This window comes from Polypterus senegalus, chromosome 18, assembly GCF_016835505.1.
Source record: "Polypterus senegalus isolate Bchr_013 chromosome 18, ASM1683550v1, whole genome shotgun sequence".
In the NCBI taxonomy this organism is placed as follows: domain Eukaryota; kingdom Metazoa; phylum Chordata; class Cladistia; order Polypteriformes; family Polypteridae; genus Polypterus; species Polypterus senegalus.
In genome coordinates, this window is record NC_053171.1 from 24339473 (window position 1) to 24366332 (window position 26860).

At 42.3% G+C, this 26860-nt stretch overlaps 1 protein-coding gene across 3 annotated transcripts in view; it reads left to right on the plus strand.

The window, feature by feature from the left end:
• The window catches only part of LOC120518574 (RAS guanyl-releasing protein 1-like), a 200038-nt gene that overhangs the window by 150071 nt on the left and 23107 nt on the right, over positions 1-26860 (plus strand). For all 3 annotated transcript variants that reach the window (XM_039741444.1, XM_039741445.1, XM_039741443.1), the window contains 8 exons: positions 1227-1332; positions 3170-3232; positions 5212-5343; positions 6029-6182; positions 8949-9122; positions 13084-13200; positions 13388-13663; positions 22470-22550. In XM_039741444.1, the coding sequence (XP_039597378.1) occupies positions 1227-1332; positions 3170-3232; positions 5212-5343; positions 6029-6182; positions 8949-9122; positions 13084-13200; positions 13388-13663; positions 22470-22550 (1103 nt within the window). The remainder of the gene's footprint in view (positions 1-1226; positions 1333-3169; positions 3233-5211; positions 5344-6028; positions 6183-8948; positions 9123-13083; positions 13201-13387; positions 13664-22469; positions 22551-26860) is intronic.

Consider the following 26860-nt stretch of genomic DNA (forward strand, 5'->3'; position numbering starts at 1 on the left):
AGCAGAGAAAAGCATCCCGTTTTTCATAGTGCCTTGTGAAAGATAGCCTGGACACAGACAGACACTGAGGCTCACGATGTCCAAAATACACACACCGTTTATTTTGTGACACAACAACACACAATAGTGCACACAACCCACAATGTACTCGGTCTTTATTCCTTCAGCCGCCTCCACTCCTCTCTCGCAAGCTCCGTCCTCTTCCACCCGACTCCGGCCTCTCGAATGGAGTGAGGCGGCTCCTTTTATCCCGCCCCGGATATGCTCCAGGTGCTCGGTGATGGTCCTCTGGCAGCACTTCCTAGTGTGGCGGAAATGCTGCCCTTGCACCAGGAAGCATTCTGGGAGTCCACAGTTCCTGGTTCAGCAGCACTTCCTGGTATAGCGGAAGTGATGTCCTCCAGGGCTCCAGGACCATCCAAGTGCCCCCTGGTGGTGGCCATGGGTCCCCACAAGGTTGATCCATGGTCCCTGATGAAATCCAGGGGGCCTGCCCTCTTTTGCCCAGGGGAGATATTGCCCCCCTCCCAGGCCTTCCCTGCTCCAGGTAGTCCCAGAGGGGCAAGGTCCCTGGTCGTCTGCCACAGCCTCAAAACAGTAAAACTAAACATAGTACATGTAGATATTTCTTAACATTTTTTCTGTTTGTTCTTGACACATTTTCTAACACTTTTGTAGTATTTGGAAACTTATTCCAACGCCTATGAAAATAAAAATAATATTCAAAGTGCAATGTTTGGAAAAAACTTTTACTGAATTTTACAACTTAATTCTGTTATATGAGGACACCATAACTAATTCTCTAGTAAGATTCTGGAAGCAAAATGTCCGACCTTCATTTTGAGGGGTAGAGCATGAATATTGAATGAGTGATGATGACGTTATAGCCGGTTAAATCAAAGTAGCAGCACATGGGCAAAAATTAGGCTGAGTTTAAATTGTCAAAAGAGTTCAAGTAGAACACGGAAACATAGTTATAAGAGCGTCGAGGGTGAATTTCACACATGAAACAAATGGTATGGTGTTTTATATTTTTATACACTGTGGTTGTTCAAGATATTTTAAATTCAGGTATCGGCAAACAAACATGAACTTAATTCTGTAGGTGTAATCTCAATTTTTTATTCACATTAGGTATCCTGCACCTCGTTTCTATATTTTTATGTATATTGTACAATTATATCATAATATCATATCTCACAATATTATATTTTGTTTTTTTTCAGATGCCGAAGGAAGGCTGTGTCACAGTAATCAGATTTTAGAAGTAACCCTGACCATGCATAGACTCATCATGACATCATCTGACCTGCTAGAGCGGCTCATCATGCTATATCCTTTTGCTGGCTTGAACTTCCTCACTTTAAACTTTCAGTTTTATAACATAATCTTGGGTTAAACAGTTCAGTAGCTTGATTATAAAAATTACAACAAATATTTTAGGTTTTTTTTTTATAATTATACATACAAGAAGCTTCAAGAATTACAAACTCCTTTTGTTATTTTTGAGGTAGTACTTGCTTATATTTAAAAGACGTACAGTAGCAATAAGAGATGCTGCGCAGTTTACAGTTCCTGGGGTGTCTCTAACTTCTGGCTCCGTCCATGTTGGTGTATACTTGCCACATTGTTCCCATGTCTGTGTTAGTTTCTTCCCAGTTTCCACAAACTTGCAAGTTAAGTTCATCGCCAATCCTCTATTGGCCCAGTATGAGTATGAGGGACCAAACAGGCCATATAGTGCATCTGGAAGGTATTCACAGCGCATCACTTTTTCCACATTTTGTTATGTTACAGCCTTATTCCAAAATGGATTACATTCATTTTTTTCCTCAGAATTCTACACACAATATATATATATATATATATATATATACAGTATATAGTGGCCAGGAATATATGAGGTTGTACCATTTAATGTTCAAAGTCCAACATAAATAAATGCCCTTCAGTGTACTTGCCCACTAAGTACTTGGGCTGAAAGCAAATTAAATCAATTGAGTGGTTATCCTCAGGAGCTTCATCCGGTGGGTAGCTGTTGCCAGACATGCTGCCTCCTTCCAGGAAGCCCAAGCTTTTATGGAGAGTGAACTGGAAGTCAGTTGCCCTAACTGGGCGATTTCTGAGCACCATGTAGAGAGAAGCAGATGACGCTGTTAGCATAGCACCCCCTCTGGTCCATAAGTGATATTACATATAAGGAAATCCTTTGACGCATATGTTTGACAGTGGGACTATATAGATATGTATATATATATATATATAGTGTGACAGATGACCGGGGACACTGCTCGGCCGGGACGACTGGATAGTCCCCGAGTTGGACAATACGTTTCCTCGGCCACTAGAGGGCAGCCACCCGGGGCTATTTGGGGGCCACAGGGACACAGCTGGGGCGCTCTTTATGAGAGGACGTGGTCACCACCAGGGGGTGCCCGGACAGTGGGAGAAGCTTGGATGACAGCACACCAGGAAGTGCTGTCGGAAGTAATTCCAAGGTCACCCGGAGGGCTTCCAGGTGCTTTCCTGAGACTTCCGCCACACCAGGAAATGACGTCAAGGAGAGCACCTGGGGGTCATCCGGGTCATGATAAAAGGGGCCGCCTCCTTCTAGTAGACGAGCCAGAGTTGGGAGGAAGAAGGAGGTTGAGAGAGAAAAGAAAGAAGAGAAAGAAAGAATAAGAAAGAAAAAGAGAGTTGGTGAGAGAAGGCATTGTGGTGCATTGAAAGAATAAAATAAAGGAGTGTGCTTTAGACATCCTGGTGTCAGTCTGTCTGTGTTGGGGGGTGCGTTTTCCACAATAGATATATAGCTAATCTGTTCTCTTATATACAGAGAGCTTGAAAATGTGTAAACCCCAGTAGGAGATCATAAAGTTGATTTCTTCTAATTCTACTTCTATAGCCCTATTTCCAAGTAATTTCTTCGGGTAAGAAAGGCCTCTTTTTACTCATACATTAGATGTATCTCAAAAAGAACGATGAATTACAAGCTCTAAGTGAATCATTTCTTATTACGTAAATCACATTGTACCTGATTCCTTGAACTGTTGAACTATGTATGTAGAGTTCAGTGTTGATCAGTAAAATATAAAAACACTATAAACTAATAATCTTTGTCATTATTACACTGTTTATTTTTTTGGAGTTTTCCTTAACGCTTTGTTACTTATAAAAATGCTTTAGATAAGAACAGCCTAATAGACTGTTTGAAAATCTGTTACCTTGTCAGGTAAGCACAAGAAGACGTTATACATAAAACATGTATCAATAAAGAAGACATGGCCTGTGCAGAGAATGTATTTCGATTTTGTGTTACAGGGATTTCCCGCTAGTCAAATGAACCTCGTGGTGGTTTATTTGAAATTCCTTCTTCTAACCACATTCCTCAACACTTACTCACATGACTTCTTATGCTTCTTCTAAATGAGCTGTTTTGCCTTTTCGTCAAGTCTGTCATTAACGGTATAAATAAAACACCTGTTGGTACCTCAGCATTTACCTCATTGTTTGAAAATACACGTTCAATGCCTCTAGCATTTTATTATGCTGATTACTGAAATGCAATACCGAAATATCTGAGTCACCAAGCGTCCACACACAGAGAGATCACATTTGAGCTTATGATCTATGCTGTTAGTAACTGAAGTGAATGCAAATGCAGTGACGCTGCTCCACATCTACTTAGCATTTCTCAGATACTGGACTGGTAATATTTGGTTTCTGACATGAGTCAAGATATTAATAGATGAAATAATAAGTAAATGAATGCAATGGTGATGGACAGGTTGACAGAAGAGATTAGACAGGACTATGGACTATGATGTTTGCTGATGACATTATGATCTGCAGTGAGAGTAGGGAGCAGGTCGAGGAGACCCTGGAGAGGTGGAGAGGAATGAAGGTCATTAGGACCACCAAGAAAGAATACATGTGTGTGAATGAGAGGGAGGTCAGTGGAATGGTGAGGGTACAGGGAGTAGAGCTGGTGAAGGTGGATGAGGTTAAATACTCGGGATCGACAGTACAGAGTAATGGGGATTATGGAAGAGAGGTGAAGAAGAGAGTGCAGGCAGGGTGGACTGGGTGGAGAAGAGTGTCAGGAGTGATTTGTGACAGACGGGTATCAGCAAGAGTGAAAGGGAAGGTCTACAGGACAGTAGTGAGACCAGCTATGTTATATGGGTTGGAGACAGTGGCACTGACCAGAAAGCAGGAGACAGAGCTGGAGGTGGCAGAGTTAAAGATGCTAAGATTTGCATTGGGTGTGACGAGGATGGACAGGATTAGAAATGAGGACATGGACAGTTGGGAGACAAAGTCAGAGAGGTAAGATTGCGTTGGTTTGGACATGTACAGAGGAGAGATGCTGGGTATATTGGGAGAAGGATGCTAAGGACAGAGCTGCCAGACAAGAGGAAGGCCTAAGAGGAGGTTTATGGATTTGGTGAGAGAGGACATGAAGGTGATGGGTGTAACAGAACAAGATTATGAGCACAGGAAGATATGGAAGAAGATGATCTGCTGTGGTGACCCCTAACGGGAGCATCTAAAAGAAGAAGATAGATGAATGATGATGAAATAGATAAAATAATAAATAAATCTCATGTTATTATGGTTTCTCTATTGCTGATTGTCATTCTTGCTTTTTATTGTACTGTATATACACATATTAGATGTTCAATGAACACATTGCTCTTATTGAATAATCAGAGATGTTTGGTCCTTGTCAAGCTTCAGCTTATAAAGCCATAGTTAAAACATGTTCATGTTTACTATTTCTACGTCCACTTGCGCAGTAAACCATTACCAAGTTAGCATGTTAACATCACGTGTGATCAGAACTCTAAGTGTCACTGCCGATCAGCTCATCAAAATGTCCTCACAGGGCATCCATTAACCCGTTTCCAGAATCCACTGTGTCTCTCGCAGGGTGTCCAGGAACCAGAATCTATCCCAGCAGCACCGGGCACAAGGCAGGACCCAATAGAAGACGTTCAGACCACACAGGCTTAGGGATTAAATGAAGGCTTCTTTAGCATCTGCCACCCATTATAAAGAAATCAACCTAAAATATAAAGTTTACTGCACTCGTGTAGCACTGTAAGATTGTGTAATACTTAATGTAAATGGCACAGTGTGTCAAATGTTTAAAACATGGTATACCTGCAAACTATAGTAAGAATTGTCGTTCTTTATTATCTTTAATAGATACTGGATTACCGAGTTGTGGGTAATGTTTCGAGTAGATACTAGGCTAACAGACACCATGGAACAGTTTCAGGAAATGGTTCGAGAATACGGACACGAGGAACACTGCCGCTTGATAGACACTTCACAGATGTAAGTAATAACACGTTTAAGTTATATTATTATACCGAAATGTCGTATTTTATGTAATGGGTAGCCAGGAATTTTCTTTGAACTGACAGCTTGTTTTGCTAATGTCTACGACTTTTTTAATGTTTGAGTCATTTAAAATAATACAAGCCAAAACGAGTTTATCTCTGCTTCTCATATTAGAAAATTTGACATTTCTTGATGTATTTGTATATTTGCATTTTTTTTTTACAATTCCTCAGCATGCCCTTACTAGCAGCTATTTCTAATCTAATCAGAACAACTCAACTTCTAAATTCATACCCAGTTTCAGCTCTCTGGCCTCTTGGTGCTGACAGCTGTTACTTGTAATTAATGTTATTCTTTTGGACATTTTACAGTACAATCAGAGCTTTAGCATACAGTATGTCCTTTTATAAGGTGACAATGACAGCAGGAAGATGAGGAAATACATTTTCAGAGTCACTATTCTTTATAGCACAAAAACTATTGCTCCTTTTGTGACAATGAAGTCATCATGTGCCACCAGTATTTCAAAAAGCTCTTTTTTTTCTTGGGACTTATTACGAGAATTTATTACAGGGCCAATTCGATAATTACAAGCATTATTTTTTAATTTGTTACGTACATGCTATAATACAGATTTTAAATTTTCTTATTCATGATTTATTACTTCTCTAAACAACAGAAATGCAAGAGAATGGTCCAGGAAGATTACCCAAAGAATAAAACCAAACAGCAGTAAGAAAAGGAAAGTGTCCTTGCTGTTTGACCACCTAGAACCTGAAGAGCTAGCAGAACACTTGACGTACCTCGAGTTCAAGTCCTTCCGCAGGATATCGGTATGTTACATTAGAACAGAATCAAATGAGATCTGTACCTGTGACTATTATGGGACGCACACTTAACCCTGTAGAAGGAGAAGCAAATGAGAGAACTGAGTGCCATTGTGACTAATGCTGCACGTCCTCTCTCTGACACACTGACACTGAGGCAATGAATTATTCAGCTGAAGAGTGTCAGGAAACACTAAGGAGGCTAACTTTATACAAACAGCAATACGCCTGTGTCGTACCCCACTGGGGCTGGCACTGCCAAATCAGAAATTTTACCTTTCTTTCTTTCTTAGTTATTCTAGTGTATATTTAAGAGGGATTTGTTGTTTTGTCATAGATTCCTCATAATGGCTTTGCAAATCTCATAACAGTTGTTTCCTTCATATTCCACTCCTCCAGGCAAGCTTTGTCCTCTTCCACCTGACTCCGACTCACCTGGCTGAGATTGGGGTTACTTCCTGTATTAGGGGCATAGCCTGCCGGAGGCACTTGTGGGTCAAACAGAAATCCCTGAAAGTGGGGAGTGTGAATCCTAGCAGCTCCCCTGACAGCCCCCATTGAACCCAACAGGGCTGCCCCACAGGAATACAGACCCCAGCATGCCCTGTGGGGGTCTCTGTGGGGATCCCAAACCAGGGGTACTGCCATCTGCTGCACTGGGGGACAAAATGCTCAGCAGTGCTTATCTCCCCCTAGTCCATTGAACTGTCTGGGAAAGAATCTTTGTTCAGTCCTGGCTGGGATGCCAGTCCACATGTGCCATCTATCTATCTATCTATCTATCTATCTATCTATCTATCTATCTATCTATCTATCTATCTATCTATCTATTATATAGTGCCTTTCATATCTATCTATCTATCTATCTATCTATTATATAGTGCCTTACATGTCTATCTATCTATCTATCTATCTATCTATCTATCTATCTATCTATCTATCTATCTATCTATCTATCTATCTATCTATCTTATATAGTGCCTTTCATATCTATCTATCTATCTATCTATCTATCTATCTATCTATCTATCTATCTATCTATCTATCTATCTATCTACATATTATATAGTGCCTTACATGTCTATCTATCTATCTATCTATCTATCTATCTATTATATAGTGCCTTTCATATCTATCTATCTATCTATCTATTATATAGTGCCTTACATGTATGTCTATCTATCTATCTATCTATCTATCTATCTATCTATCTATCTATCTATCTATCTATCTATCTTATATAGTGCCTTTCATATCTATCTATCTATCTATCTATCTATCTATCTATCTATCTATCTATCTATCTATCTATCTTATATAGTGCCTTACATGTCTATCTATCTATCTATCTATCTATCTATCTATATATATATATATATATATATATATATATATTTGATAGCGCTATTCAGTTCTATCTATCTATCTATCTATTATATATTGCCTTTCATATCTATCTATCTATCTATCTATCTATCTATCTATCTATCTATCTATCTATCTATCTATCTATCTATCATATAGTGCCTTTCATATCTATCTATCTATCTATCTATCTATCTATCTATCTATCTATCTATCTATCTATCTATCTATCTATCTATCTATCTTATATAGTGCCTTTCATATCTATCTATCTATCTATCTATCTATCTATCTATCTATCTATCTATCTATCTATCTATCTATCTATCTATCTATCTATCTATCATATAGTACCCTTCATATCAATCTATTTTACATTTTGTTTACCTGGATAGTTTGCTGACATAAACTTGTGCATTTGCATATATCTAATATTTTTAAATGAAGTTTCATATCTAATATTAAGTACCTTACATTATATATACTGTAGCATAAAGCATTTCACAATGCCGATTTTTTCATAAAATATATTTAAAAAACATGTTTCCTGTAAGTCAATAACATATTAATTCTATCAGCAGAATGTTTTACATTAAATCTTGTAACCTTTCAACCATAAATGTATTTTTGTTGTTTCCTTCTTCATTCTTTGCTCTTTCTGACTCAATTTAATATCTATGTAAAATATAAAGTGTGGTCTGCTATGAGCTGTGATTTTCACAAATGTTTCAATGGGTGACTAGAAGTATAAAGCTAACACGTGGATATAAACTCAGCGTCACTCAGTGATGTGTTTGGTCTTTTCTGTCAAACGGGTCGACTGTAAGGTCACATACAGTACGTGGTGCTCATACCATAAAACATCACGTCAGTCGCACTTCCTCCAGTGTGGAGTTTCATCAGGTTTGCTGTTTTGTTGCCTCTAAGTGTGTATGGAGCTTTGCCAAGTCCACTTGAGTGGTTTGTGTTCTTCTCTGTTATCCATACCATGACGCTCACACTCACACCATCGCTAAGAAGGCTGGCTTTAACGTATGGGAAGTGTGGTTGCACATGTTGAAAGTAAGAGTTGAGTAGTTAAGCAGTGAGAAACAATATTATTCTAAAGCAGACACCATGAAAGCTTAAAATATACACATACAGCTGAAACGTTAAACTTCATTTAGTGTTGCATAGAAATACTGCATTTAGGTGATACCAATAATAAAATATGGAGAACTGTGTAGTATGTGTTTAACCAGCCCTGAGCTATGTGAGAATCTCTATGCAATGTCCACCATAAATACAGTACATGAAAATCTGTCAATAAATTCTGTTACTATTGGGATTATTATTGTGTGGTTGCTTTTGGAAGGGACATTTATTGAAAACAATCTTTTCCCAAACATGAACTTTCCGCTCTTTTAGTTTGCAGACTACCAGAATTATGTAGTGAATGGCTGTGTGAAGGATAATCCTACGATGGAGCGCTCTATCGCACTTTGCAATGGCATCTCCCAGTGGGTGCAGCTGATGGTGCTGAGCAGACCAACCCCACAACTTCGAGCTGAAGTGTTCACAAAGTTCATCCATGTAGCCCAGGTAGGATGTTCTAGTGTTACTCTTAACTATGATTTACTATTTGCAGTTGCCAGTAAAAAAGGAACATATAAATATATATATATATATATATATATATACAGGTAGTCCCCAGGTTACGGACATCCGACCTACGACTTACAAATGGTGCCGCAACTGCGACGCATGCGCCTCAGTAACTGCCGCTCCATCATCTTCGGCCTGGGGACGCTGCAAGCGGTGGCTAAACGGAGGCGATTTCGCTGCTCGTGAAGTGTAGTGTCCCTCAGGCGGCTCCTGCCGGCAAGCGGTTTCACTGCCCGCCCACCACACACGGCTGCCCCGTTCGTTCTCGGTGGGCGGCTGGTAATGCTGCAAGCGGTGGCTGGACGGAGGCTGGAGGGGGCGATTTCGCTGCTTGTGCAGTGTCCCCTCGGGGGGCTCCTGCCATGCCGGTTCTGGTGGACGTTTTATATATGACAGAGTAATTTCACAGAAACTTTAACCACAAGCTGTAATAAATTGTATATATAGTTTTATTATATATTTTACAGGGTTTCAAATGTTCTTGTTAATCAGCAGAAAGAAAACTCACCTCATGAACTGTGAATGAATACATTTGAGGACATGAGTGACACCCGCTATGACCTGCCAGCCTGGTGTTGGCACACAGTGGACGGATTAGGCTGCCAGTCTAAAATGGATGAACAGAAACATTACAAAGTAGCATACAACTGCTCTGTTAAAGCTGGTTCAGCTATTTCCTTTATTTTTCTTACATTTTATGACGCTCTTCCATTTGCAATACCAGAAAGCTCCATGCATTTACACACATTAACATCTAAAATACTGTGATGGACTGGCGCCCTGTCCAAGGTGTGTTCTTGAGTCTAGACTCCAGCACCCTCCGCAACCCCGTTCAGGACTTTAGTGGGTTTGAAACTGACTGACTGCTGGCAACAACCCAGGCAGACACGCGGTCCAGTCCCACTCTCTAGAAATGACCCTCTATCTGCCACAGCCAGGTGTTACGTGGGCATCCTCTTGGCCTCGTCCAGCCACTTGGGTCCTCAACAATGAGGATCACCCTCAGGGCTTCGTGCCACATGGCCGTAATGCCGTATCTGACGCTTCCTCACAATGCAGCTAATGTGCCTCATTCAGGACTCCATGAGCAACACAAAGTCAAACCAGCGGTACCCAAGGATTCTCTGAAGAGACACAAGGAGTCCAGTCATCGTCTCAGGTCACTGGATAGCGTCCATGTCTAACAACCATGTAGCAAGACAGGGAGCACCAGAACTCTAAAGGCTTGGACCTTCATCCTTTTGCAGAGGTTTCAGGAGCACCACACACCCCTAGACAGCTTTTAAAGCTAACAAAATGAGCCTTGTGGACTGTGTGGTCTCCTGTCAGTGGTAATATTTCATATGTTCCTATATTCAGTTCTGTTATACCGTAATAGCCTTTATACAGTAAATGGCAGTTACGGTGGTAGTACAGTTACACAAGAGTATACAAAACATAAAATATTAATCAAGGTGTCCCATTTCTTATTAATAACCCCTGGCATTGCTCTTGTTAGGGTGATCAGCAGCCTCTATTTCTTCTGCTTTGTTTTTATATCTCTAAAGCAGTTATGAAATCAATTTTTAAAATATTATTAGGGAGCTGAGTTCTGTTACGCAATGATTGCATGCTTGCAGTCTTTGATGTCAATTTTCCTTGGTCGCAGTAGGTTCATTGAAGCCGAGTTCCCTGCCAATGTTTGCTTTTGTTTCACCACGATCGTATCTTTTAATTATCTCAAGCCTCACATCTAACGTAATAAGCTTTCTTCTCTTCTTTTCACTTTCCAATGAGGACTGACGCTTTTGCTTGTTCATGTTTGGAAAGGGCAAGCGCTTAAAAGAAAGGATAAAAAAGTGAACAACTGGCGAAAATATGCAACAAAAACGTCCACTCTCTATGGTGTCTGTTGGCAGCTGAACTGGTGGCTCATGACTCTGTGAGAGTTCAAATGCCCATTATGGCCACTGAGCTGGGCGTAGGGGGAACGGTGACACCTGCATGTTCAGTCGCGACCTCTCGTTTCCACTTTCGCAAAATTTAAAAACAAACTCGCTAATCAAATTTATAGCCGCGGTATTCAAGGGGCTTTAGCATTTAAAACAAGAGCGTTATTCAAAATAAAACCGTGTTATACAAGGGATACCTGTATTTATCTGCCCAGCCTTCATTTTTTTACTTTCTCGTGTACAACATATGAAGAAGGTATAGTAATCATGAAGAAATTCAACCTCGAGATTTTGATGAATCTCAATGTTTTAGACCTCCCTGAGTTCTGAAAATACCGTTTTTGGAATTACGTCTGTGTTTGTGTCTGTGTGTGTAAACACGATAACTCAAAAACACAACTCGATAGATGTGCGAAATTTTTTCATGTGGTTGTTACACCGAAAATCTAGATCTGTATTAACTTTTGGGCCAAATCCATCAACCGGAAGAGGTCCTTTACCTGAACACATACTCTGTTTTCTTTTTATTCAGGAAGCTGCAGAGTCTGATTTATTCAAATTTACTTTAATCATAATTGTTCAATGTATTATTAATTTGATTTGTTGTTGATGGCTTTAATGTACATAATATCTTCTTATAAAATACGCTACTGTGGCTGTTCGTTTGTCTGTCCAGGATTTTAAATCACCTGTAGCTCGCAAACCGTTTGAACCATCGATCCGAAATTTGGTACACGTATACTATGTGACCTCTACCGTCCGCTTTCAGGGTGATGATATTTATTAAGATTTTTGTATTATTTTATTGTAGAATTAACTCTCGGCAGCGTACAGCAGGGCAGCCATGTGGCACATGCGTATGGGCGCCATTCTCATCCCTACCACCTTCGCCGTCACTTCCCCTACCTCTTCATATCTTAAATCATTCTTGAGGCAGATTGAAGACTTAAGTGCCAGTTTAAGTGAAGAATTAAAGAAAACGTACTAAGTAATTGCAACACAAGCACTGATTTCATCAATTTTAACGCAAAAAGATGCCGACGAAAGAAGAGAAGAAGTTGGCCGCTATGGTGGAGAAAAGAAGAGCTGCTCAGGAAGCAGCAAGCACATCAACCTCTGAGCAAACGAATGTTGAATGTTGTGGAAGCCAGCCCGGACACAGACAGGCGGACATGTTTGTAACACCCAACACACGTTTATTATACATACTAGTGCAACACAAACCCCTACAAGTCCCCAAAAGTCCAGGCCAATACCACACTGCCTTCCCTCTCTTCAGGTCGCCTCCTTGCCTCCTCCAAGACCTCGTCTCTCAACCTCCCAACTCCAGCCAACGAACAGAGGGAGGCAGCCCCTTTTATAGTCACCCGGATGTACTCCAGGTGCCTCCCGACAATCTTCCACCGGCACTCCCCAGTGTGGCGGAAATACCGGCTGCACACCCAGAAGCACTCCAGGTGTCCCCGCTCCTCTTCCCCCAGCACTTCTGGGTGTGGCGGAAGTGCTGAGTTCAAGGGCTCCAAAGGCATTAGGGCACCCCCTGGCGGTGACCACGTGCCCCCTACAGGGTTGAGCTTCAAAGCTCTGTACCCGAGGTCCCCATAGGTAGCAGGGCGGCCTCCTCCACGTGGTCTGGGGGAGAAGTAAGCCCTCCTCCGGTCCTCCGGGGTGTCCCCAAAGCCACCTGTGACAACGTACAGAGAAAGAGGACGAAAACTATAAGTCAACTGTATTCGCTGCATGTTATCGCGCAGTATGCCATTACTGATAAAAATATAATCATTGTCTTGCGGTTTACTCCTCAAATATCCATCCCCATATCTGAGTATACGAGAAAGTCGAGGGGAGACCACTCCCGATTTTTTGTTACATGTCTACAATTTTTGTCTCATCACGGAAACAACTGAGTTAGTAATGAAACCATGACAGCCTACTTTATTTGGATTGTTCTGTTTTGTTTTGCTTAGAAACTTCATCATATCCAGAATTTCAATACTCTAATGGCAGTCGTTGGAGGCTTATGCCACAGTTCTATCTCAAGACTCAAAGAGACAACGTCGTATGTGCACAGTGACGTTCATAAGGTAATACCAGAGCTGTTATTTAAAACTCATTACTCCACTCTCTTACTGCTCTAAATATGCCAGGCCATACCTAAGATTCAGACGGACTAGAATGCTGGCAGAGATTACAGTGCTGTTAACCATTAATCATACTGTAAAGAGTCGCAGGCGATGGACGCTCACTTGTGTTTGTGTTTTTTGCCCTCAGGTTCTTAATGAAATGACAGAGCTGCTCTCCTCTTTTCGCAACTATGACAGTTACAGAAAAGTGTTCAATGAATGCACGGACTTTAAGATCCCAATCCTGGGAGTTCATCTGAAAGACCTTATTTCAGTTTATGAGGCCATGCCTGACTATCTTGAAGAGAAAAAGATTAATGTGCATAAGCTGCAGACACTTTATACGCATATAAATGAGCTGATACAACTTCAGCAGATTGCACCTCGTCTGGATGCTAACAAGGACTTGGTTCATCTGCTTACGGTAATTATGACATAACTTGCTTTGCTGAAAATAGCTGAAATGTACAATTACTCTGCACTTATTATGTTTTTCCCTTTGACTAATTATTGATCTGCCGCCGTGTTTTATTAAATTCATTAAGAGTTCATAGTGCTGATGATAGAGGAAAGGAAAAAAAAAAAAGTTGAAAAACAGCCGCTGTGAGTCACGTCTGGCTGATCCATTCCAGGCAGAATTGTACTCAGGGTCCATTCAAAAACACCATGGAAACCTCGGCTTACAAAAACGTGAAAATAATGCATTGCTCATTGGTAGGCGACACGGTAAAGGAACAAGGCCATCTTTAACAAAAATCATTAGGAACAGTGATGGAGTCTGACCAAATCACTCACCTTCAATAGGCAGAATGTGGACTGTGCGCTTGAAATAAGCAATTTAGTAACAAAAATGTAGTGAAAAATCAGCAGATGTTATCATTGTGGGTACACTTGGATAGTATTCAGAAAATAATTTGACTGGGAACGATTAGAAATGTTGTGGCAATAGACACTGTCAAGAAGATCACTTTTACTCGTCTTGTTTTGGCTGGCAGCGTTGTGCGTAACAGTCACTACACGCATCAGTGTCCATGCCGCTGTCTTTAGGACGTGTACGCCGGGCACCGTCAGTTAGTGGTGGGAGGTAAAAACAACCTAAACCCTCAGCAGAACACTCTCGCTATAGATGCACAGGAGTGGCGTTTGGGGGTGGCAAGTAGGCCCCGCGCCTAAGGGGGTCCCGCTTTTGAGGTCCGCGTGACCCGTTCAAGCGGATTTGTCAAGTTATATTCTCTAGTTATAGTTTGATAAAGTCCGCGTGTTATCTTGAAAAGATTTAGTTGAATACTCTAATAGGAAAATCCGGTGTATGTTAACATTACTTTTATTAAATTCACACACAAGTTCATACAGTCCACACATACTGGTAACGGCGTTTGACGTGACCGGCCACGCGTGAGGTTGGTCATCCCTTGGCACCGCACACCCCTAAGACTGACTCTGTAGAATCAAAACTGAAACTCAAACTGAATATCAAAGAAATTACAATAAAAAGTCTAACACCCCAGAGCATCTTGGGATATCAAATCCTTCTGTTGCTACACAGCTCCTCATCACCCATGCAGACAGAGAGGCAGAGAGAGGTTGGTATGCTGTGCTGATTATAGGGCATTGCCACACACACCACATAGCAGACCACCCAGATTGAGATCTGAGTGCAGCGGGCAACACCTCAGCACCACACTGAACACTGTGAGGTTTTTTATGGTGGCTGGAGTGCCAATCGTGCCACCAAACCCCAAGTTTTCCCTGCAGGTTGGAGGACCTACTTGCAGGGCTGGATGCAATTGCAGGTTAAGGGCCTTGTTCAGTGGCCCAATGGGGTAGAGTTACTTCTGGGATTCGAACTGGCAACCTTCTGATTGCTGGCACAGATCCCTAGCCTTAGAGCCACCACTCTGCCTTAACAACAACAACAACATTTATTTATATAGCACATTTTCATACACACAGTAGCTCAAAGTGCTTTACATAATGAAGAATAGAAAAATAAAAGACACAGTAAGAAAATAAAATAAGTCAACATTAATTAACATAGAATAAGAGTAAGGTCCGATGGCCAGGGTGGACAGAAAAAACAAAAAAAAAACTCCAGACGCCTGGAGAAAAAAATAAAATCTGTAGGAGTTACAGACCGTGAGACCCCCCAGTCCCCTCTGAGCAATCTACCTAACATAAAAGAAACAGTCCTCCTTGGATTTAGGGTTCTCACGGAAGGACTTGATGATGATGGTCACGTAGACTTCTGGCTTTTAATCCGTCCATCATTGTTGGAGCATCATGAAGCTTTGAGTAGGTGGTGATGGCGCAGGCCGCCACCACAAAGAAACCGGAAAAAGAAACAGAAGAGAGAGTTGGGGTCAGTACGGATTTTAGAGCCACTATGAATAGTTATTATGATGAATTGAACATACAGAGTATTAGGATTAAGTTAAAGTGAAGTTGTAAAAAGGCCATGTTAAAGTAATGTGTTTTCAGCAGTGTTTTAAACTGCTCTACTGTATCAGCCTGATGAATTCCTATTGGCAGGCTATTCCAGATTTTAGGGGCATAGCAGCAGAAGGCTGTTTAATATATATATTAAAATGTACTAGGCGGTTATATAGGAATAATGTATTTTTTTTTTTTTTAGCAATATATCCATCTTGATCTTCATTCTACTTTTCCAGGTGTTCTAATTGTTTAATTAATCAATTATTTATTAATTAGTTAGTCTGACGCTAAAGTAGTTGCTGCCTTTCATGATTCGGTGTCGTTTGCCTGGCTTTCTGCTCTGCTCGTTTTTAATTGTCATTAATAAGATACAATGAAGAAAGCAAACAGAGAAAGGGTAAAATACAGTGTAATGAAAGCAACAAAAGGGAGTTAAGCATTTAAATCTATAGCAAAAGCAGAAATATTTCAAAATGTAAAAAACATGCCTCTGTGCTTTGTTAATGTAGAATAAGAGAAGAGAAAAAAAAAATACCAGCTAATTAATTGAGATCAGTGTTAGCAGTTGGCACTGATTATAAATCTGGTTGGAACAAAAACCTGAAGCCTCAGTGGGTCCCCAGGACCGACTATGAGAACCCCTGATATTGGGACATCACGGCGCTTTGATCAGGTGGTGGCAGCACAGCTCGCCACCACAGAAAACTGGAAAGAAAACAGTAGAGAAAGTAGGGGTTAGTACAGATTGTGGAGCCATGAAAAAATGATAATTCAATGCATGTTTAGTTTATCGGGGCTACACTAAAATGTATCTGTGAGAAAGCCATGTCAAAATAATGTTTTATGTTTCTGACTGTGGTAGTGATGACCGTCACCCCCTGGGTGACCTAAAAGCCATAATAGTAAACAGGCAGGAGGAAGTTTAAATCACATCCCATTCATTCTCTTTGAAGAGGGAGCACTCCTATCATGGGAAGCACATGGCACTCCATAACAAGATGCCCACCTTTTCTGCTAGTTGAGGTCTCTTTTAAACACAAGTAAATGGTACAACATTAGATCACTTACATCATACAAAGTTTGTTATCATTACATTGGCTGCTTCCAGTTGCTAGCCGGACGCAGGGCAAAATGAGCCATACTAAATTATAAGTAAGCGCGGTCAGCATGATCATTAATGTCCAGCCTCGCGTGTTTGCTTTGCCATCTTCAGCCCCTTTCTTTATTAGCACAGACGCTGCCTTTCTCGTACAGTAAATAAACATGGCAGCCTAATGTAGTCTGCTTACATCCAGTCTCAGCTGCCCTCAGTTACTTGGAAACGCTTCTGCATTACATAGTAAACCTTGCTAAGTGTGCTTAATTACTTTAAGATATAGAATTCAAACTTCACAACTATTAAAATATACAAACAAGACAACTTAATTAATACATGAGCCACGAAGCCAAAATGTCTGCTGATGTGATGCCTTTCAAACTCTTGGGAGGGTATTGTAAATGGGTTGATTTTCTTTTTATCAGCAGCAAAATTTCAATGTGTGGCATAAAGATGAAACATAAAGACGTGAGGATAAACCAGTACAGTATCATTTCTTCATTACTAACTGGCTGCATTTTTAGAAAGTAACACTTAAACTTACAGTAAATTTGAAATATTATATCATTTGATAAAAAAGTATCCATTGATACCATGATCAGACATTGCATGGAATTAGCAAATCTGAATTTGACTTTCTGGTCATTAGTGAAATACCATATATATATATATATATATATATATACACACACACACTAGGGGGTTTACCCCCTGCTCACTTTGCTCGCTCACCTGCGCTATGCGCCAACCACTTCACGTCTCTGCTGCTCGCTTTGTGAAGGTGGGGCTGAACGCACGCTAAGGAGACGCGGTTGCTCCTCCAAAACTCCCTCCTAAACGATGATACAATGGGAAACAGTTTTTTTTTACCTCCTCTTTGCTCGATCAGCTGCTGTCGTGCCGCGTGATCTGCATCTCGTGCGGTACTTTGAACATTTAAAAGCCTATACAGCAGCTGTCCTACTCTTTGTATTTTATTTCCAGCCCCGGGCGTAGCTAAATCTGTTGGCACAAAGTCTCCTCTCGCGGGACTTGAGTTCTTGATATTTTTTAGTTTCTAATTTAAAAACGGAAGAAGAATCTAAAAATCGAACAACATCACATTAATGTTCGATAAATTCTGAAAAGAATGAAACCAAACATATATATGTAGGTTTTAAAATAAGCCCGATTTAAAGCAGGACATAAAATCGTTGCACAAAATCGTTGCACTTTTAGGCTTAGGAATTTAAATACAGAGAGTAGATAGTGTGACCAATAGGGGCCGTTGCAGCACCCCAAACTCCAGACACAACCAGGTTTAAATAAAAGGTTTATTTACACCAACACCATACAAAAAGGCTTCAAACGTGATATGATCACAAACACACTTCTCTTCTTCTCTCTGTTTTTCTGCTTCTAACTCCTGCAAGTGAGCCTTGTCCTCATCCACCCAACTCCAAGTCGCCTGGATGAGTTTCAGCAGCTTCTTTTATCTTGGATCCGAGAGTATGTCCGTTTCTAGGGCATAGACCATTGGAAATACTTTCAGCTCAAACAGAAATCCCACAAAGTTAGGGAGTACTAATCCCGGTAGCGCCCCCTGGTGGCACCCACAGAACCCGACAAGGCTACCCCAAGGTTTCCAACATGCCTTGTGGGTGTCCGTACTGGTATACTGCCACCTAGAGTATTGGGGGAGCATGTAGCCCTTCACTGTCCAGCACAGTAGCAATGCATCTTATAGAAAAGAGTGAAGAGTACAGACGTCCTTCATGAAAAGCCTTCACTGTCTGAAATACACCATTGGACTCTCTGGAAATGTTCACAATTGGTTCACATCTTACCTGACTGGCAGAACTGAGCACGTCGCCCTGGGCAGCGCAAAATCTCATACCCACAGGGCTCTGTGCTAGGCCCCATCCTTTTTACCATCTACATGCTCCCCCTTGGAAATGTCATTAGCAGACATGGTTTATCTTTTCACTGATATGCTGATGACACTCAGCTTTACCCCAGCACTACCTCTACTGCTCCTCTGCCAATATCTACATTGACTACCTGCCTGGAGGAGATAGAGGCGTGGATAAGGCTCAGTTTTCTTCAGCTAAACAGATCCAAAACAGAAGCCATCTTAGTTGGCACATCACACTATCTCCGCTCTTCTACCATCACCAGTATCACTTTCGCTGGCCAAAACATTCCCCTTTCCACATCTGTCACCAATCTGGGTGTTAAAATGGAGCCTCAACTCACCTTTGACGCCCACATCAAACACCTCTGTAAGTCTTCCTTCTACCACCTCAAGAATACTGCTAAACTCCGACCAACTCTCACCCTGGAAGATGCAGAGAAGCTCGTCCATGCCTTTGTCTCCTCCAGGTTGGATTACTGTAATGCGCTCTTCATCGGGATTCCTGGCAAGAGTATTCAGAGACTCCAGTATATTCAGAATTGCGCTGCCAGGATCCTGATGAGGGTGCGAAAGCATGACCATATCACCCCAATCCTGAAAACCCTTCACTGGCTCCCTGTCCCACTCAGAACTGAGTTCAAGGTCGATCTCCTCACCCATCAGTGCATCTATGGACATGCCCCCCTTTACTTACAGGAACTCCTTACCCCTCATAGCTTCTCACGCACTCGCCGCTCTGTACACACTAACACTCTCCAAGTCCCTAGAACCAAGCTTCGCAGTATGGGTGATAGAGCTTTTTCATCTGTGGCGCCGAGACTGTGGTTCGTCCTCCCTGACTACCTGAGAGCCCCACAGTCGACTAATGTTTTTAAACGGAATCTAAAAACTCGTCTTTTTAGAAAGATATTTTGTTAAAGCATATATAGATTTTCTTGTTTTATTATTTTTGTTTTTACTCTGTAGCACTTTGAGATTTCTAAAATATGAAATTTATTATTATTATTATATTATATTTATTAAAGCAGTTGGCAGGCATTACGGATAAAACAAAGAAAATGTTGTTGAATGTTTTGACGACCCCTCTGTAGCAGATGGATTTTATTGAGTATATTTTACTATTTTTCCTCCTTACAATTAAATGTACATCGTCATCATTCATGTTTTCATTCTGCGTTTCCTGCTGATGAGGTTCTCAGTGGCAACACTAAGTTAGACTGAATGGGCTTCCCCAGCAACTTCCTCCAGCTCCTCGTTGGGTGACCCCCAGCTGCCTCCACTTCCACTGACAGATACAATCCAAACTGCCCGTCCTGGGCCGACCCCTCTGAATTCTTCCAGTGTCTGGCACACCTCCCTGAACTCGGGAGGACATTTCCGTAATGCCAGGGTCCGGCAGGGTCTACAGCAGAGTCTGGAGATGAGCTGCAGCAAAAGCCAAAGATCGAGAAAGATCAAGAGACAGAGAGAGGAAGAGACGAGGGATAACACCCTTCCTGAAAGACGGGGACGGCGGAACGTTTTACAAATAGGCAGCACAGAAATTAAGACATTACATAAGACGTTTGAGAAATGAGAGGAAGCCATTATGCCCAGTTGAATAATTATTTGAAATCAACTATATTAATATGGGGCAGCATATTCTTTAAAGGCTGTGGTGGGCTGGCACCCTGTCCAGGGTTTGTTTCCTGCCTTGCGTCCTGTGTTGGCTGGGATTGGCTCCAGAAGACCCCCGTGATCCTGTAGTTAGTAGCAGGTTGGATAATGGATGGATGGATGGACTGGTGAGCTTTGTTGGGCCGAATGGCCTGTTCTCGTCGAGATTGTTCAAATGTTCAAACGCCAAAGAAAAATCTGATTTATAAAATGGTGGCATACGCACAATGCTTCACAATGCACTCTTTATAAATCACAGCCTCCTTGTAAATGTGCATATGTGAACACAACTCAAACACCGCCCAGTTGCCACCATATATGGACTATGCTAATGAACTTCATACATATGCGGTTGCAATGCTGCACACCTTCATGGGCTGGTAGAGTGACCTCCTCCCTGACGCATCAAGACCCCACCACCTGTATTAGAGGACCCTAAGGTGCGCTCCACAACTGATTGTGCAAGAGCATGATTGGCATTCTAGCAAGAAAAGGTGTAAGGAACCAGTGGGTCGGCACTATGACTTGGCACATGACTGCTGTTACAATGAATTATATAGAAGAGGAGGTGAGGACCATGCGCTGATACAGCGTGTTACAGCACCCACCACACGATGAACCACCTCAGGGTCCCAAACCCAGTCCCAATGCAGCCATACAACGGGTGACACCTCAGCCCATCGCCAGTTCAGATGGGATGGAACAGGGTGAGGTTTTGTACGGTGGCTGGAATGCCAGTCCTGCCAAGTTGGAGGACCTGCTTGTAGGGCTGGATGCAGGTTAACTTCATACCCAGGACAGAGCTCAAGGGCCCAATGGGGTGGAATTACCTCTGGCATTTATGGGATTTGAACCATCAACCTTCCTGATTGCCGGTGTAGAACCCTAGCCACTCCACTCCAATTGTACAGGCCATCTAAAAAATCTACGTCAGTCACCTTACCAAGAAGCCAGCCATCGCATACAACTAATGCAGCGTTGCCTCAAAACAAACAGATTCTGACCTACAACGTTTGCTAGTCTCATCTTGGCATCACAGATGACTTGTGCTGATGCTTAACAAGTCTTACCAGGTACCCTTACTGCAATATGAGTGTGGTCAAATGCTCCAGTTTCATTAGGAAAAGCAAACACTGCTGCAAATTGCTATTTTATGTTGGCAAAATCCTGCCATGTGTTATGTATATGCACCCAAACTTAAAGAAAAATGAAAGTAGCGCCTCGTCAATCAGTTAATGTCTTCCAACACAGCAGGCATGATGGAGTGAAGTTTGGCTGACATACTGTTGACCTGTCGGCCAATTCCCTGAGAACTGCATATAAATAAACGACCGGGGGCAGATTTGAGGGGAGATGGGCAGAGTTGGCACAACCAAGGGGTAGACGCTGCCGCAGAACTTGGCAGAAGTGGTTTGGATGCTACAGAATCTTCTGCCAGATGGAAGTGGGACCGAAAGACTGTGAGAAGAGGGGTCCTCCACAATGCCTTGGGCTTTATACAGATGCCTTTAATGGAGGGCAGAGTGTGTACGGTATGGCGTATGTATGAGTAGAGATGTCACTGAGCGCTTAAAGCGATGCCTCGTATAGTCAAATGAGTACTGGCTGCCATATCTTCGTATACATTTGTGAGGTTGCTTTGTTTGTTTCAAAATGTGCTGTGTTTATTTCATTTCATTTTTAATGTTTTATCTGAAATTATTGCATCGCTCACTATGGTCATAAGGGGCAGCACCGTGGTGCAGTGGTAGCACTGCTGCCTCGCAGTATGGAGACCTGGGTTCACTTCCCGGGTCCTCCCCGTTTCTGCGTGGGTTTCCCCCCACAGTCCAAAGACATGCAGGTTAGGTGCATTGGCGAGCCTAAATTGTCCTGTGGGTGTGCGCTGGGATTGGCTCTAGCAGACCCCCGTGACCCTGTGTTAGGATATAGTGGGTTGTGTAACGATTAACTGATTGAGTGTGGTCATAAGTGCACTTAATAAGAACAAATTGATTTGAGCCGAGTAATTTTCAAGGGGCTTGAACTTCAAGTGAGGGTTAAAAAGTATATTGAAAATGAAAAAAATAATCACCTAAGTTATCACTTATAGTAGGCACGACTTTGAACTGACTAAATGGAGCTAATTGTGTCTCCACCTCTGTTTTGCAGCTCTCCCTTGACATTTTCTACACTGAAGACGAGATCTACGAGTTGTCTTACGCACGTGAGGCCAAGAACAGCAAGGCGCCGGTGAGACTGGCTATCCTGTTATTTTCAGATTAGTGGGCTAAGCTTGATCTTTTAATATCCGTTTCGCCTTTACTTTATGGGTGCAGTTAACTTGCCTCAAAATCTTTATAACATTGTGCAAGAACTGATTGTTTGATTTTATTATTTTGTAAAAATGAATGGTATTTAATGTTGTTCCTCACCTGTTGTTGTTTGGCTCGATGTCGTTTAGGTTCAGCCTCAGTGCTGTAAGTAGTCCTAAAGGACAGACTCGAACAGTTTGACCTGCTCAGTGGACAAAAGCAAAGTTACACGTAATTACAATGTAATGAGAAGTCAAGCAGAATGACACCTTTTATTGGCTAACTAGAAAGACTACAATATGCAAGCTCTCGAGGCAACTCAGGCCCCTTCTTCAGGCAACGTGTAATACAGAAAGTGGAGTTCCCTGGGTTTATATACAGAGACAGCATTGGAAAGAAAACCTTTAAGTGAGATATCTTAGAAGTAAAAAAAATCTATTTTTTTCCTTACAAGAGTTTATTTAGGGAGTTTTTTCTTGTCTTCTTAGAGAGTCAAGGCTGGGCGGCTGTGAAAAGGCAGGGCCTGTTAAAGCCCATCGCGGCACTTCTTGTGTGATTTTGAGGTACACAAAAATAAATTGTATTGTAATTATATCATCAATGCTCTAATGTCTTGCTTTTCTAAGCAAGGCTTGTAAGTCTCAGTTTTGTGTTATCATTGTAATTACTGTATTACTAAGGTGTTGTACCGTGGTAGCCATTATGGATGTAGTGAGAAGTCAAGCAGAATGACCCCTTGTATTGGCTAACTAGAAAGATTACAATATGCAAGCTCTCGAGGGAACTCAGGCCCCTTCTTCAGGCAATGTGTAATACAGGAAACTGCGTTTATCTAGTCACTAGAACAGAGACGGCATTGGAAAACCTTTAAGTGAGACATCTTAGATGTAAAAAATTAATAGACTTCTTCAGGCTAAGATTCATTTAGCAAGAGAGGAGAACAATGGCTGGTCAAGATCTTTGGATAAGATAACAGAGTCTTTTGAACTTTCTGATGTGGATCTGTAGTCAGGTTGTCTGGGTCAGTCCGAGAGATGCAAACAATCCTCATATCTGGTATTTCTATTGAAACCTTGTTGCAATGTGTTAAATTTTAGCCTGAATTCTTTGCTCTCTTGATGAGTTCTGAAGTTGCCCATAAGCCCTGTGACTTTAAAGTCCCTCTCGGGCTGGGTTTCTACTTCACGCGACGTGACACTTCTTCCAGCGGACGCTACTGCTATGCAAGCGTTGTAATGTTTATACTTGTGCGCGTACTTTACATAAATCTGGAAGATTCCACCAGGTGGCAGTGCGAGATATCATCACGGTGAGAAAACGTTTGGCTTCTCTGTGTTGTGAATTGCCTGAAAGAGCCATTAAATTCCAAGGACACCTTACCGCAATATCTTTGAAAAGGATGTTTAATGATTGCGTCCATCAATCCAGGGATGTGCCCATTCCAGCAAGCATCGGGCGCGACAATCTCGGGATGGGGCATCAGATCATCACAAGGTGAACACACACACACACACACACACACACACACTAACATCATTTTATTGTCACCAAATCCCCAATCCTTCATATCTTTGGAAGGCAACCAGAGCACACTGTGGAAACCCACCAGGAAAACATGCAAACACCAGGCAGGGAACACCAGGGACGTGACTTCCAGTGAGGCAGCAGCGCTACCGCTCCGCCACCGTGTGTAGTTATTAATAGTATTTATTATTTAAATGAAGTTAACGACTTATCTGTAAATGTAACAACCATTCTTTAATGCATTTCATCATGAAAGTGATACCAGGTATAAATCTAAGGATTCTAAATGTGCTGAGAGCTGGAATATCATAAATGTAACGTGCTCTGTGTGGTGATCACTGCTTGTCGCTGCTGTCGGTTCAAGGGGAAGCCCCAGAAGCACATAGTGATTAACATCTGGGTCTGTTTTAAGGTGACGTTTATGATAGTCTCCCTTAATGATTAACCTACTGTGGGGTACAGCCCGGACACAGACAGGCAGACATTCACCACACACGTTTTATTCACAGTCTTATTTACAGTGCACAACACAGTGCCTCAACACCAATCACCCCTTTCAGTCCTGGCCGCACAACAATGCCCTCTCCACTCCTCTCCTCCGAGCTCCGTCCACTTCCACCCGACTCTCTCCATCGAATGGAGGGAGGCGGCCCCTTTTATGCACCCCCAGATGGGCTCCAGGTGCTTCCTGAGGAGCCTCCGCCAACACACCCCTGTGTGGCGGAAGCACCAGTTGTGTAGCCGGATGCCCTCCGGATGTTCCTGATCCTCTTCCCCCCAGCACTTCCTGGTGTTGTGGAAGTGCTGAGGTCCAGGGCTCCAAAGGCATTGAGGCGCCCCCTGGCAGTGACCACGAGCCCCTACAAGGTTGAGCTTCCAAGCCCTCTACCCGTGGCCCCCAACACAACCAGGGCGGTCGCCCCTTCGTGGTCTGGAGGAGGCACAAGCCCTCCTCCGATCCTCCTGGGCGTCCTGGCTGGGTACCACCCCCAGCCGCGTGCCACACTACGCGATTAAAGTCGACATTTGAGATTAAAGGCGAAATTTCTACTTTAATCACAAAATACACCTTTTTACTGTGTCCTTAATTTTTTTCTCCGTGGCTCAAATGCGCTGCCATTCATTCTGATGTTGTTGTGAAGGTGCAAACAAAAAAAAAAGAAAGACGACACAGAAGACGGTATGTGAGACTTTTAAAATGTATCGTGTCATTACGATGGGGAATATGAGACGCTTGAATATAAAAGCACCACAAATGAATTTGTATGTCGGTATTTTGCTTCACCACAATGAACCGTTAATTAAACATTGAAGCGCACACATCGATGCACAGTCACGTGTAGACAGTAAACAGACACTCTGACGTCACGTTCCGACTTTTAGCACACTGCACCCCCCCGACATTTTGCTGGGATTGCAACTCACACACACGTCACGTTAATTTCTGAGAACCTGCTCAGAGGACGCGTCAGACGAACACTGGGAACGCGTGGCAGCCATGATCCTTGCTCATACTCGTTCTGAGTGTGAAGTATAAACGAGCCCTCACAGTGTCCATGGCTGTTGAAGTGAGCTGCTACAGGAACATCTCTGCATGCCAAGATTAATATGGAAACTGTGTAAGTTTATTCTTTGGCAGAGCGTTTGGCCAGTTTCTGAGCGTCTGTTGTTCAAATAAGTAGAGCTACTGCCATACCCAGAGATAACCTTCTGGGATATAAAAACAAAGACAACAAAAACCGCATCCCCCTTGTTGTCACCTACTGTATAACCCACATCTTGAACAACTTCGAAAAATTATAAAAGAACTTCGGCCAATGCTAAACAATGACCAAACGCTGAAAGATGTATTTCCAGAACCTCACCTCCTGGCATACAGACAACCACCAAACCTGCAGCAACTAATTGTCCGAAGCTCCCTAAGTGAACCAACAGAAAATGGCACATCTCCCTGCCTACAGAAAAAACATGTCCTTACATTTATGATGCAGACCGTATAGTTATACCACACTGCCGACTAGAACATCGCATAAAGGCATCACTTTCCTGCAGATCATCTAATGTGGTCTACCTAATTCTCTGTATGAAATGTCCTGACACTGCAGTCTCTGTGGGGGAAACGTCAAAGGACTCTGTTGGACAGTGTAAAAGGAAGAGACTTGACACACGTAAAAAAAGGTTTGGGGCAGCCACCCGTATAATATTCCTAGCTGCAAAGGATTTTGTTTTATGCAACAATGAAGTTGACTGTTGAGAGTCCAAGACTGAACTGCTGAAGGTTGTGAGAAATGGCGGTTTTAAATGGTCAGACAGGAAGTGATGTTTCAGGCACCGGAACCGGAAGTGACATTCCTCTAGGGGCCGGAACCAGAAGTGTCGTTCCTCTAGGGGTGGAACCGGAAGTGATATTTTCCTAGGCACTGGAACCGGAAGTGACACTCTTCTAGGTGCCGGAACTGGAAGTGACGCTCTTGATTCAGAAAGGTTTTCCCGCGGCTGGTCTGCAAAGATAATAGGAGAAGGTTTAATGCACTCCGCCAGCACCCCCCGGCCTGGCGTGGAATTACCTTTACTTGGTCCACACAACGTCCTCCTATGTGCACGTGTGTGACAACAGTTATCTTATCCAAAGATCTTGACCATCCATTGTTCTCCTCTCTTGCTAAGTGAATCTTAGCCTGAAGAAGTCTATTAATTTTTTACATCTAAGATGTCTCACTTAAA